The sequence below is a fragment of the Salvelinus alpinus genome, chromosome 28, assembly GCF_045679555.1.
Source record: "Salvelinus alpinus chromosome 28, SLU_Salpinus.1, whole genome shotgun sequence".
Lineage (NCBI taxonomy): Eukaryota > Metazoa > Chordata > Actinopteri > Salmoniformes > Salmonidae > Salvelinus > Salvelinus alpinus.
The window spans coordinates 20,172,834-20,186,093 of NC_092113.1; the positions used below are offsets into that span (position 1 = coordinate 20,172,834).

General features: G+C 45.8%; 1 protein-coding gene across 1 annotated transcript; it reads right to left on the reverse strand.

Moving 5' to 3' along the window:
* Positions 1-229: 229 nt before the first annotated feature.
* On the reverse strand, positions 230-2,781 carry LOC139557392 (NADH dehydrogenase [ubiquinone] 1 beta subcomplex subunit 11, mitochondrial-like). The gene is made up of 3 exons (XM_071372143.1): positions 2,424-2,781; positions 1,549-1,679; positions 230-453 (listed from the first exon to the last, which is right to left on the reverse strand). Exons 1-3 carry the CDS (start codon positions 2,607-2,609, stop codon positions 324-326), a joined length of 447 nt encoding a protein of 148 aa, XP_071228244.1. The 5' UTR covers positions 2,610-2,781; the 3' UTR covers positions 230-323.
* Positions 2,782-13,260: the final 10,479 nt, after the last annotated feature.

Consider the following 13,260-nt stretch of genomic DNA (forward strand, 5'->3'; position numbering starts at 1 on the left):
GTCAAAATAAAGGGGGCGATGCATGATAACAAAGTCACACTTTCACAGCTGTGGTATCATCCATTGGAGATGTGATGGCATGGTCCGGGGCAACTACAAGGGGCTCACAGAGTTGACTCCAGTAGTTTGACTCTATCGTACCATTTCATGATCACTGATACAGTCACAGTTGCTACTAAAGGCTATTCAGTTTGACCACTGGCTACAAAAGAATGATCAAGCAATGGTGTAGTAGAGTAGTGTATTTTTTATAACATACTGAAGAGAAATTTACAGTCAGAGAAATAAACAAATTATTAATGTGCAGCTCCTTATAGTACATCCTACTCTTCTCCGGCTCCTGGTAGCACAATCTTGCTTGGGTCATAGTAGTTCTCCTCCATAAGAGGAAGGCCTGCAGCCTCCCTCTGTGTGATCAACCTTTCTGCTTCCCTCCTGGCCCACTGCCTCATACTGGTGAGAAAAAGACAGGCCAAAAAGATTAATGATCAATTATTGTGTTTGTGATGATCAGTTAAATCAAACATGTAAGATGTGTGTTGGTTTGTTGGATGCTTGTTTAGAGGTTCAGAGATGGAGACAACATAAGTGAATTTGTGGAGTCCAGAAGGGTATCCTACGAAGCAAGCTAGTCCTACTCAGGGGTTTCTAAAGCTAACCAGCTTCAGTTAGCTTCACATTCCAGCTCAGGCTTCATCCGTACTACGATGGTGGATATTGCTCGTCCGCCTTCCAACTCAAGGAACATTTAAGTAGTCTCTCCTGTCTTAGATTTGACGAGGTTGAAACACTTCTGACACCATGTTATGATCTTAGTCAGATATGACTGTACTGCAGAACACGAGCAAATGGCTCAGCTTCAAAATGTTAGTGATCAATTTAGTGATACCCGACCCCTGCCCATATCCTAGTTATTGATGAAAAAAACAGGCCCTAACCCAATATATAATGTCGAAGTCGGGTAGCAGAGCTCTTATCAATGCACAGGCACCTTTTCCCCCCCACTCCTATCGATTCAAAAAGTCATACAAGTGTTACTGTGCTTGAAGTTTAAAATGCATTCTGTCATTACTAAATGTGTAATGTGATATTAACATTACTATTTTTTTTAACACAAAAAAAACATTTGATTAATAAAATACTCAGTCGTCTTCTTCGTCAAATGAAGGGGATGATGACGCAACCTTTTCCAAAGACAATTTATCTCCTCACGTCGCTGCCTTTAACTGAAAAGGACTGGTTTCCGGTAGTTTGGTTTCCTCAAAGTAGTGTCTGGTTGACAAGCTTCATCAAGACATTCTTCTTTAACCTGTCCCCCCCCTTCATCTACAATGATTGAAGTGGATTTAACAAGTGACATAAATAGCATTCATCTGAATTCACCTGGTCAGTCTCATGGAAAGAGCAGGTGTACTGTATGTTTTGTATACTCAGTGTATATCTACTGTAGCTGGGCTTTTCAGTTCTCAGTTACTCTTTGTGAGAGCAAGTGAGAGCAAGTGACAGAGCAAGTAACAAAGAGGGATGTGCAGTGCAGCTTAAACATACCCATGGTCTGGCAAATAGTGGATGAAGGTACCCCCAACCACAATAGCCATAGAGATGCCAAAGAAGAAGGCCATCCTCATGTTCCACTCGTCAACGACAGGGTCCTGAGAGAACCCATGATAATCTCGATTCTGTAGAGATTTGAGAGAGATTGTTGTCATGGTTTCATGATACCCTGCACTGTGAAGAAAGTGTTAACTAGCTAGCTAACCTTTCTAGCTAGTACTATCCCTGAATGCAGATAGGCCAAACATATCAAGGACAACAACCACCTAAGCCACTCCACTGCCTGCACCCCGCTACCATCCAGAAGACGAGGTCAGTACAGGTGCATCAAAGCTGGGCCCGAGAGACCTGAAAAACAGCTTCTAACTCAAGGCCATACGACTGTTAAACAGCCATCACTAACACAGAGAGGCTGCTGCCTACATACAGACTCGAAATCATTGGCCACTTTAATAAATGGATCACTAGTCACTTTAATGCCACTTTAGTAAGGTTTACATTTCTTACATACTCATCTCATATGTAAATAATGTATTTTATACCATCTTGCCTATGCCGCTCGGTCATCACTCAACCATATATTTATATGTACATGTTATTCCATCCCTTCAGATGTGTGTATTAGGTAGTTGTGGAATTGTTACTGCACTGTCGGAACTAGAAGCGCAAGCATTTCGCTACACTCGCATTAACTTCTGCTACCCATGTGTATGTGACCATTAACATTTGATTTAGTAATGTAGCTAGCCACTATGTTTGACTGAAGGAATGTGTATCGTTATGTCGAAAACTACAATGGATGAGAAAAATGTAAATAACAGATGAGCGCTAGAGAATGTTATTTACGTTTAGATTCAGGACCAACTCACCTTTTCGAACGCGCTGACCTCTGCGTGTCCATGACTTTCCTTGGCATGTGAAGGCTGCAAATCCGACACTGTGGCCGAACCAGCAGCACCCGATGGTGGCGATTGAGATACGAACCGAGTCCCGCACACAAGATTAAGGCGAAAACGGGTCAAGGCAGGCCCAAACCGTGACAACCGGGCGAGCATTTTGTCAGGTCAACACTTTGAGTCTCCGGAACCGGAATTGTTTCGCATTTTCTTCTTCAACTTGCGAGACAGCAGCAGAGAATTCCAAGATAGGTATTGTCGCCACCTACAGGACGGGGTGGGAAAAGGGGGGATTGTAGTCTGCTGCTGTCACCAACCACGAACACAGCCCAGTGGGCCAAGTATGACGTCTTTTTATGACGCCTTATTTTGGTCACAACTGGTTGAATTAAAAAAATAAAAAAAGTTGGTCCAGTTGGTCATAATTGTGACCACTATATTATGTAGCGGGTAAAGTTAAGACGTCATCATAACCTGGTAATGACCACCTGTTATTACATTTACATTTTAAATGTGTCATTTAGCAGATAATTTTATCCAGAGCGATTTACTCATACAATACTAGTGGTTAAAATTGTTTCCTCAAACCGGTGACATCTATGAAAATGTTTAAGTAATATACAAGAATAAGTAGGAACAGGAATAGTATTTAAGTATATGTTAATTTACATGTTTTTCACCCGGCCTAAGAAATTACCAAATTTGCCCCTCATTACATATCAAGCCCATACCCTACCTGCATTTGGCAAGGAAAATTAATTAAAGCATTCATAAAAAAGGCACTGGATAAAGTTGGATATTGAAGACATTGTTAATTACATTTATATTTGTTTCCATAGTCACCAAAATTAAAGTTTAATCTGCAACATATTCTTACAGTACATTTAAAATAGATCAAGTAATCGCAAAAACAAATCTAAATTACAATTTTGTTGCACATCTGCATACAGTAATTGTTTCATAATTCACCCACAGACATTGCATACAGTATTGACAACAACATTGAGCCGGGTGTGAGGGCTGTCGCTGACCGAGAGGACTGGGTGATCTCAAGTCGGCCTCGGCGAGCGAGAAGGGTCTTTAATCAGGTCAACACCCACAGGGCTGCGGGCATTGCGGGCATTGCATGCAATGTATTCCAGGGCACGTTCTCAGAGCATACGCAGAACAGCTGGCAGCCATATTTACTGTCATTTTCAACCTCTCCTTGCCCCAGTCTATAATCCCTGCATGTTTTAAAATGACCACAATCATTCCTGTTCCTAAGAACGCTCAGGCTTCATGCCTCAATGATTACTGCCCTGTAGCACTCACTTCTGTAATCATGAAGTGCTTTGAGAGGCTGGTTATGGCAGACATTAACTCTACCATCCCAGCCACCCTAGACCCACTCCAATTTGCGTACTGCCCCCACAGATCCATAGACGATGCAATCTCAATTGCACTCCACCCTGCCCTCACCCGCCTATATAAGAGGAATACCTACAGTTGAAGTCGGAAGTTTACATACACTTAGGTTGGAGTCATTAAAACTCGTTTTTCAACCACTCCACAAATTTCTTGTTAACAAACTATAGTTTTGGCAAGTCGGTGAGGACATCTACTTTGTGCATGACACAAGTCATTTTTGCCAACAATTGTTTACAGACAGATTATTTCACTGTATCACAATTCCAGTGGGTCAGAAGTTTACATACACTAAGTTGACTGTGCCTTTACACAGCTTGGAAAATTCCAGAAAATGTTGTCATGGCTTTAGAAGCTTCTGAAGGGCTAATTGACAAAATTTGAGTCAATTGGAGGTGTACCTGTGGATATATTTCAAGGCCTACCTTCAAACTCAGTGTCTCTTTGCTTGACATCATGGGGAAATCAGAAGAAATCAGTCAAAACCTCAGAAAATAAATTGTAGACCTCCACAAGTCTGGTTCATCCTCGGGAGCAATTTCCAAACGCCTGAAGGTACCACGTTCATCTGTACAAACAATAGTACGCAAGTATAAACACCATGGGACCACGCAGTCGTCATACCGCTCAGGAAGGAGATGCGTTCTGTCTCCTAGAGATGAACGTACTTTGGTGCGAAAAGTGCAAATCAATCCCAGAACAACAGCAAAGGACCTTGTGAAGATGCTGGAGGAAACAGGTACAAAAGTATCTATATCCACAGTAAAACGAGTCCTATATTGACATAACCTGAAAGGCCGCTCAGCAAGGAAGAAGCCACTGCTCCAAAACAAGTTCTCCCACTTAAAAAGATGAGAGAGGCCTGTAATTTTCATCATAGGTACACTTCAACTATGACAGACAAAATGAGAAAAAAAAATCCAGAAAATCACATTGTAGGATTTTTTATGAATTTATTTGCCAATTAAGGTGGAAAATAAGTATTTGGTCACCCACAAACAAGCACGATTTCTGGCTCTCACAGACCTGTAACTTCTTCTTTAAGAGGCTCCTCTGTCCTCCACTCGTTACCTGTATTAATGGCACCTGTTTGAACTTGTTATCAGTATAAAAGACACCTGTCCACAACCTCAAACAGTCACACTCCAAACTCCACTATGGCCAAGACCAAAGAGCTGTCAAAGGACACCAGAAACAAAATTGTAGACCTGCACCATGCTGGGAAGACTGAATCTGCAATAGGTAAGCAGCTTGATTTGAAGAAATCAACTGTGGGAGCAGTTATTAGGAAATGGAAGACATACAAGACCACTGATAATCTCCCTCGATCTGGGGCGTGGAGCCCTAGTGTGGAGCCCCAGATCAAGATCTCACCCCGTGGGGTCAAAATGATCACAAGAACGGTGAGCATAAATCCCAGAACCACACGGGGGGACCTAGTGAATGACCTGCAGAGAGCTGGGACCAAAGTAACAAAGCCTACCATCAGTAACACACTACGCCGCCAGGGACTCAAATCCTGCAGTGCCAGACGTGTCCTCCTGCTTAAGCCAGTACATGTCCAGGCCCGTCTGAAGTTTGCTAGAGAGCATTTGGATGATCCAGAAGAAGATTGGGAGAATGTCATATGGTCAGATGAAACCAAAATAGAACTTTTTGGTAAAAAGAACACCATACCTACTGTGAAGCATGGGGGTGGAAACATCATGCTTTGGGGCTGTTTTTCTGCAAAGGGACCAGGACGACTGATCCGTGTAAAGGAAAGAATGAATGGGGCCATGTATCGTGAGAATTTGAGTGAAAACCTCCTTCCATCAGCAAGGGCATTGAAGATGAAACGTGGCTGGGTCTTTCAGCATGACAATGATCCCAAACACACCGCCTGGGCAACGAAGGAGTGGCTTCGTAAGAAGCATTTCAAGGTCCTGGAGTGGCCTAGCCAGTCTCCAGATCTCAACCCCATAGAAAATCTTTGTTTTCCGTGTTGCCCAGCAACAGCCCCAAAACATCACTGCTCTAGAGGAGATCTGCATGGAGGAATGGGCCAAAAAAACAGCAACAGTGTGTGAAAACCTTGTGAAGACTTACAGAAAACGTTTGACCTCTGTCATTGCCAACAAAGGGTATATAACAAAGTATTGAGAAACTTTTGTTATTGACCAAATACTTATTTTCCACCATAATTTGCAAATAAATAAATTAAAAATCCTACAATGTGATTTTCTGGATTTCTTTTCTCATTTTGTCTGTCATAGTTGAAGTGTACCTATGATGAAAATTACAGGCCTCTCTCATCTTTTTAAGTGGGAGAACTTGCACAATTGGTGGCTGACTAAATACTTTTTTGCCCCACTGTACATACTGTACTTTTATTTGGGCAAATTGCCAAAATTGCTTAATATATTTCCACATTGATTCATACCATTATTAAAATGACTGTACTAAAAATGTATGATAATCATACATCCAAAATCTAAAAGTGGATCTCTAACACGCTGCCCAGATTACAGCCAGTTCTGGGCCATACACATTGATCTCTCGATTGCTGTTTGTGTACTACTTGATGACATTTTTTATTTATCTTTCATCTTTGTCAGCCGTCATTGTAAATAAGAATTTTTTCTTTACTGGCTTGCCTAGTTAAATAAAAATAGAAAAATCTTCTTTTGTTTTGCCTATTCAGTCTGGCAGGGTTAAACAAGGTGCATTTGTGCAACACTGTATAAGAATTGAGCAACAATGCTGAAAAAATGTTCAAGATGGTCAGGGGGAGGTATGACCCAGTGAGCAAAATGACGTCCGGACGCTGAAAAGATGTCTTGTACGAACATTGAAAGGACGTCTTCTACGCACGCTGAAAATACATTTATTGACATTGGAAAGACTCCTTTTACGTTCATTGTTTCTATGGCCAAATTACAACCGTATATACAATCACTTATATCGACATGCCAATGTAGAAAGCATATCACATTCAACATTTTTATTCCAATTAATATAGGAAAATGGAGCAAACTGAAGATTGCATTATGGAATATGTATTATTCCTCCCATCTGTCACATGCACTTATGTTTGCTTTTTCTGGCAGTGATCATGTTCAAACTTTTCAGACCAAAAGAAAAAGCAACAGAACGAAGGTTTTGTATGTAACCACAGTTATGTGAGCTATATGGATCACTCCAATATATTAGTATCACTCTGCGGCGGAGGGATACATCCGAGGTGAGGATTTACAGATTTACTCCCGTTAACACCTGTGTCACGACTGGGGTCCGCCCCTATATAAAGACCCCATGGCCGCGACACACGTTTCCTACATAATGTTTTAGGTGCCTCAAGCACCGTAGAGGATTGGATTGATCCATATAGCTCACATAACCGTGGTTACATACGTAACCTTCAGTATGTTTCACTATATTGGATCACTCCAATATATTGGTATACCCGTACCAGATTTAGTCGGTGCTAGAGGGACCTGGCCAGGCAGCGGTGAAGTCCCAGCGCAGGACCGAGACGCAGGGGCCATCAATGTGAAAGCGGGGTCCCGGCACAGTCCCCAGAAGGGGAGGCGACGCCCAGGACCGCTGAACCAACCGCAGAGGGAGGTGCCACATTTACCCGAAGGTATCTAGCAAAGCTGCAAGAGGAAGCCCAGCTGGCCGCAGCACAGATATCAGTGAGGGGTATTCCTCCCAGTAGAGCCCAGGATGCAGCCACACCTCGTGTTGAATGTGCCACCACAGATCTCAGCACTGGCCTGCCAGCCAGGCGATGTGCTGCCGTAATCGTGTCCACGATCCATTGAGAGAGCCTCTGCTTTGATAACCCAGCCCCCAGGACTCTCTCACCATAACAGACAAAGAGCTGGTCTGTTGTTCTCACTGTACGCTCATGTCCGCTCCACATAGCCAGCCAGTGCCCGCACAGGGAACAGCATTCCGGAGGGAGGCCCAGACTCCCCCGCCACTGCCGGTGGATCGTAAGCAGACAGGACAAAAGGGATGTTCACATGCCTGTCTGACAGAACTTTCGGGAGTTATGAAGGGTTGGGGCGGAGAGATATACTCCTCCCATCGGGGTCCATCCGGTAGCACTCAGAACTTACCAGAACGAGCATGGAGCTCACCCACCCTCTTCATGGAAGTAATTGCTACCAAGAAAGCCACCTTCATAGAAAGGTGTTTCAGGGAGGCAGACTCCAATGGTTCGAAAGGCGACATTGCCAAAGCTGCCAAGACAACATCCAGATCCCAGCTTGTCATTGAGCGGGTCCTAGCTGAACGCAGGCGACGAACCCCCTTCATAAACCTGGAGACCAAGGGATGGCGCCCCACTGGCCTGTCCATCCACCCCACATGGCAGGCCGATATAGCGGCCAAATACCCTCTCAGTGTAGAGGCTGCCAAGCCCTCATCCATGCGAGTCTGCAGGTATTGGAGGACATACTGCACCCCGCATGACTCGGCCACAACCTCAATACCAGTGCACCAAGAGCAGAACAAACGCCAGCGCAACTGGTATGCCGCGGTTGTAGCCGGTGCCCTTGCGCTCTGCATGGTGTTCATTATGCCCTCCTGTAGTCCTAGCATGGACCATTGGTGCCGTTCAGCGGCCAAGCCCACAGACTGTCCAGCACAGCCTGGATCAGGGGAAAAGGGGGGAATGATTTCCAGCCCTGGCCAATCGTGAGCCAGAGCATCTAAGCCCAGAGGCCCTGGTGGCTCTGACATGGAGTACCACAGGGGGCAATGTGCATTGTCCAGGGAAGAAAACAGGTCCACCTGCGCCCTCCCGAACTTGTCCCACAGGTGCTGCACCACCTGGGTATGTAGGCTCCAGTTCCATGCCAATGGAGGCCACCCTCTGGGTGGGCATCAGATGACAGCTCTTGTCATTTACAGTAATGCCCAACCCGCCAATGTGGGTCAGGAGCATGTCTTTGTCTGACAGGACCTGGGTCCTTGTCGGGGCACAAATCAGCCAATTGTCCAGGTAATTGACAATCAACAATCCTCGGGACGTGAGAGGTGCCAGGACAGCGTCTATGCACTTTGTTAAAGTGTGGGGTGCCAAGGAGAGGCCGAAGGAAAGAACCATTCATTCGTAAGCCGTCCCTTCGAAAGCGAATCAGAGGTACTGCCAATGAGCCGGGTGAACAGGAACATGGAAGTACTCATCTCTCAGGTCCAGCGTCACAAACCACTGGTCCCTGGACACGGCCTGAAACACGCGGGCTGGGGACAGCATGTGGAACCTCAGTACCTTCAAGTACCCATTGAGGTTGTGGAGGTCCAGAATCGGTCGCAACCCTCTATCTTTTTGGGACCACAAAATAAGTGGAGTAGAACCCACCTAGCCGTTCTGATGTCTCAATCCTGCGGATGGCACCCTTGTCCAGGAGTGAGGAGATCTCCAGGGTTTTCTTTTTCAGGGGGTCGGCCACCGTTGTGACACGAAGGACAGGGGCCGGCACCGGAATTGGAGTCGGTACCCCTCGAGCATTGTGGACAAGACCCAGGGGGACTCCACACCCAGGGGGACTCCACAGATCAGGAGGACTGGCCAGGGAAGGGTGTATCAGGGGTCCTGCTGGGACCCGCCTTTCTTCTGGCGCCCCGAGTGCCTGGGTCACCCAGGCACGTCCCTGTGACGGTTGACAGGTTGTTGCTCCACAGCACGCTGTGCCCCTCGCCGCTGTCGTCCCTCAGCACGAGGCGATGGGGCAGGAGGGGAACTCCACCGTCGTTCGGGCGCAGGTGGGTGGCAACGGTCCGTCTGCCTTGGACCCGGGGCCTGAGGAGGCGGCATGAACCGTCTCAGGGTCTCCTGGTCCCTACGAACCTTATCGGTCTGCTCCAAAATGTCATCAACCAAACGTAAGCCCTGTAGTGAGTGGCAAATGTGCTCTGGAGTGCAGATGGCAGACGGGATTAAGCCAGCCAGAGATGGTGCCGAGAGGTAACCACCCCCAGTTCTCCTGCAAGGCCTCGCAGAACTGAGCAGAGATGGGGACAGATGGAAAGTCATCACTGTCCACCAGTCAATGTCCAATGCAGTGAGTAGGCACCTCATAGCCTCTCGAGCAGCTGGGGGCGATGAAGCCCCACTGCCGACTTCTGATGGCCTGTCAGCCTGGCATCCCTGCTTATGTTGGTGAACAGTGCCAGCACCGTCCCCCAGGAACAGCCTATCACTGGCCAACAGGGAACAGCTGTCGTCGCCATCAAAGCTATCAACCTCCTAACGCAGGGCATGCGCCCTCCATTCAAGGTGGTCCCAGCGGTCTGACTCCTGCCCTCGTCCAGGACTGGCAGCAAATTGGCTCTGTCTGTGGTGGCTCGGGCCACACTTCCTGGGAGGGTTACTGGGCACAGTAGAGGGACTAATAGCTCGCTTGCGCACCACTCCTGAGGGAGAGAGCTCGTCCCCAGCCTAAGCCCGAGCCTGGCCAACCCACTTGCACATGGCCTCCAATCGCGCCAGGCACAGTCGTTCTGAGAACACCACACAAACAGGCATCCAATAGGGCGCTCCACCGCCCTCGTCGCGTGGCTCAAACCCAGGCAGTGCATACACAAGTTTTGCAGATCATCAGGGGGGGATGCCACCATCACACTTGTCACAAAGGGAAGCCATAAGCTCAGCCAAGCCAACAAGGCCACGGAGCAGAGGTCCGACGCCCTGGGAGAGCTTATGTCGTGACCCGCTTGGAGGAATAGGAACTTGGTGAGGGATAAATTACCCAGTACCTCTGCAAAAAAAGAAGGGAAGACCTGTGTGGGAAAAGCAAGCAAACCAAAAAAAAACAGCAACAAGGTAATGTTTAATATCCAAACAGCACCATATGGAGTAACTCCGTTAAGGAACTCCGAAGTTAATGTCTCAACGTAGTGGAAAGCCCACCACGACACTCTTCCAGTCGGCAAGTTGTGTAAGGGAAATTAGTTTGTGGCAGCAAAAGCCACCATACTAATGGATGCACACGGAGTCGTAGTGTAACGCTAAGTATGACAAACCAGGGGCGGTAGATACAGATCAACCGCGCGCAGCGAGTGGAGCACTCAAGAGGAGGGACTGGCCATGTGGCCGGCTGCTCCAGGCTGCAAACAGCTAGAGTATACTTCCACGCAAGATATTACACTTACCAGTGACTTACCAAGCGAACTTCAGAAAGTTTGTACCTCAAACCATACGAACGTCCGCCGAGAAAATGAAAGAGAACGTGTGTCGCGGCCATGGGGTTTATATATATATAGGGGCGGACCCCAGCCATGACACAGGTGTACACGGGAGTAAATCCTCACCTCGGATGTATCCCTCCGCCGCAGAGTGATACCAATATATTGGAGTGATCCAATATAGTGAAACATAACACTTCAACTACAATAAGATTGTCAGTAACAGTTACAAAAAAGTGTATTTCTTGCTATGACTCTGATATGTTGTTGTTGTTTATCTACCTTAGTTGAATGCATTGACTGTAAGCCTCTCTGGATAAGAGTGTCTGCTAAAAGCCCAACATGTAAATGTAAAAAGGAACACTGCATCTACAGTACCAGTCAAAAGTTTGGACACCTACTAATTTACTATTTTCTACAATGTAGAATTATAGTGAAGACATCAAAACTATGAAATAACACATGTAATTTTATATTTTTCAAAGTAGCCACCTTTTGCCTTGATGACAGCGTTGCAAACTCTTAGCATTCTCTCAACCAGCTTCACGAGGAATGCTTTTCCAACAGTCTTGAAGGAGTTCCCACATGCTGAGCACTTGTTAGCTGATTTTCCTTCACTCTGCGGTCCAACTCATCCCAAACCATCTCGATTGGGTTGAGGTCAGGTAATTGTGGAGGCCAGGTCATCTGATGCAGCACTACATCACTTTCTTTGGTCAAATAGCCCTTACACAGCCTGGAGGTGTGTTTTGGGTCATTGCCCTAGTGATAGTCCCACTAAGCGCAAACCAGATAGGATGGCGTATCACTGCAGAATGCAGTGGTAACTATGCAGGTTAAGTGTGCCTTGAATTACTAAATAAATCACAGACAATGTCACCAGCAAAGCACCCCCCACACCATCACACCTCCTCCTCCATGCTTCACGGTGAGAACCACATGCGGAGATCATCCGTTCACCTACTCTGCGTCTCACAAAGACACAGCGGTTGGAACCAAAAATCTCAAATTTGGACTCATCAGACCAAAGGACAGATTTCCACAGGCTTATGCTTGTGTTTCTTGGCCCAACAGGTCTCTTCTTCTTATTGGTGTTCTTTAGTAGTGGTTTCTTTGCAGCAATTCGACCATGAAGGCCTGATTCACGCAGTCTCCTGTGAACAGTTGATGTTGAGATGTGTCTGTTACTTGAACTCTGTGAAGCATTTATTTGGGCTGCAATCTGAGGTGCAGTTAAATCTAATGAACTTATCCTCTGAAGCAGAGGTAACTCTGGGTCTTTCTTTCCTTTGGCGGTCCTCATGAGAGCCAGTTTCATCATATCGCTTGATGGTTTTTGCAACCGCACTTGAAGAAACTTTAAAAGTTCTTGAAATGACCTTGACTGACCTTCATGTCTTAAAGTAATGATGGACTGTCATATATTTGAGCTGTTCTTGCCATAATATGGACTTGGTATTTTACAAAATAGGGGCTATCTTCTGTATACCACTCCTACCTTGTCACAACACAACTGTCTGGCTCAAACGCATTAAGAAGGAAATCATCTTCATAAATTAACTTTTAACAAGGCACACCTGTTAATTGAAATGAATTCCAGGTGACTACCTCATAAAGCTGGTTGAGAGAATGCCAAGAGTGTGCAAAGCTGTCATCACGGCAAAGGATGGCCCCTTTTGAAGAATCAAAAATGTCAACACTTTTTTGGTTAGTACATGATTCCATATGTGTTATTTCATAGTGTTGATGTCTTCACTATTATTCTGCAATGTAGAAAATAGTAAAAATAAATACAAACCCTGGAATTAACAGGTGTGTCCAAACTTTTGACTGGTACTGTCTCACAGGTTTGGACAGTACAGTACAGCACAGTAGAGTTTAGTACAGTACAATGGTACATTATACTGTACTTTACTGTACTGCACTCTACTGTATTGTACTCTACTGTACTGCACTGTATGCTGTACTGTCCAAACGTGTGAAACATAGACATCTATGATTGACCAAATCTGAACCAAACATGTTTGTGCCAAATCAAGGCCCGTCCAGACCGGACCAAAAATCTACATCCATGGACGTTGAAATCAAGGCCGGTCCGGACCAGAAAAAAAAGAGGTCTGGACCAAATAAAAGACAGCCAAAAGACACCGGCGTCGGTCTGTGCTTACTGGGGAGTTTATTAACCTTACGGGAATGGGAAGCACATCTTTCCTGTTTTTTTCCA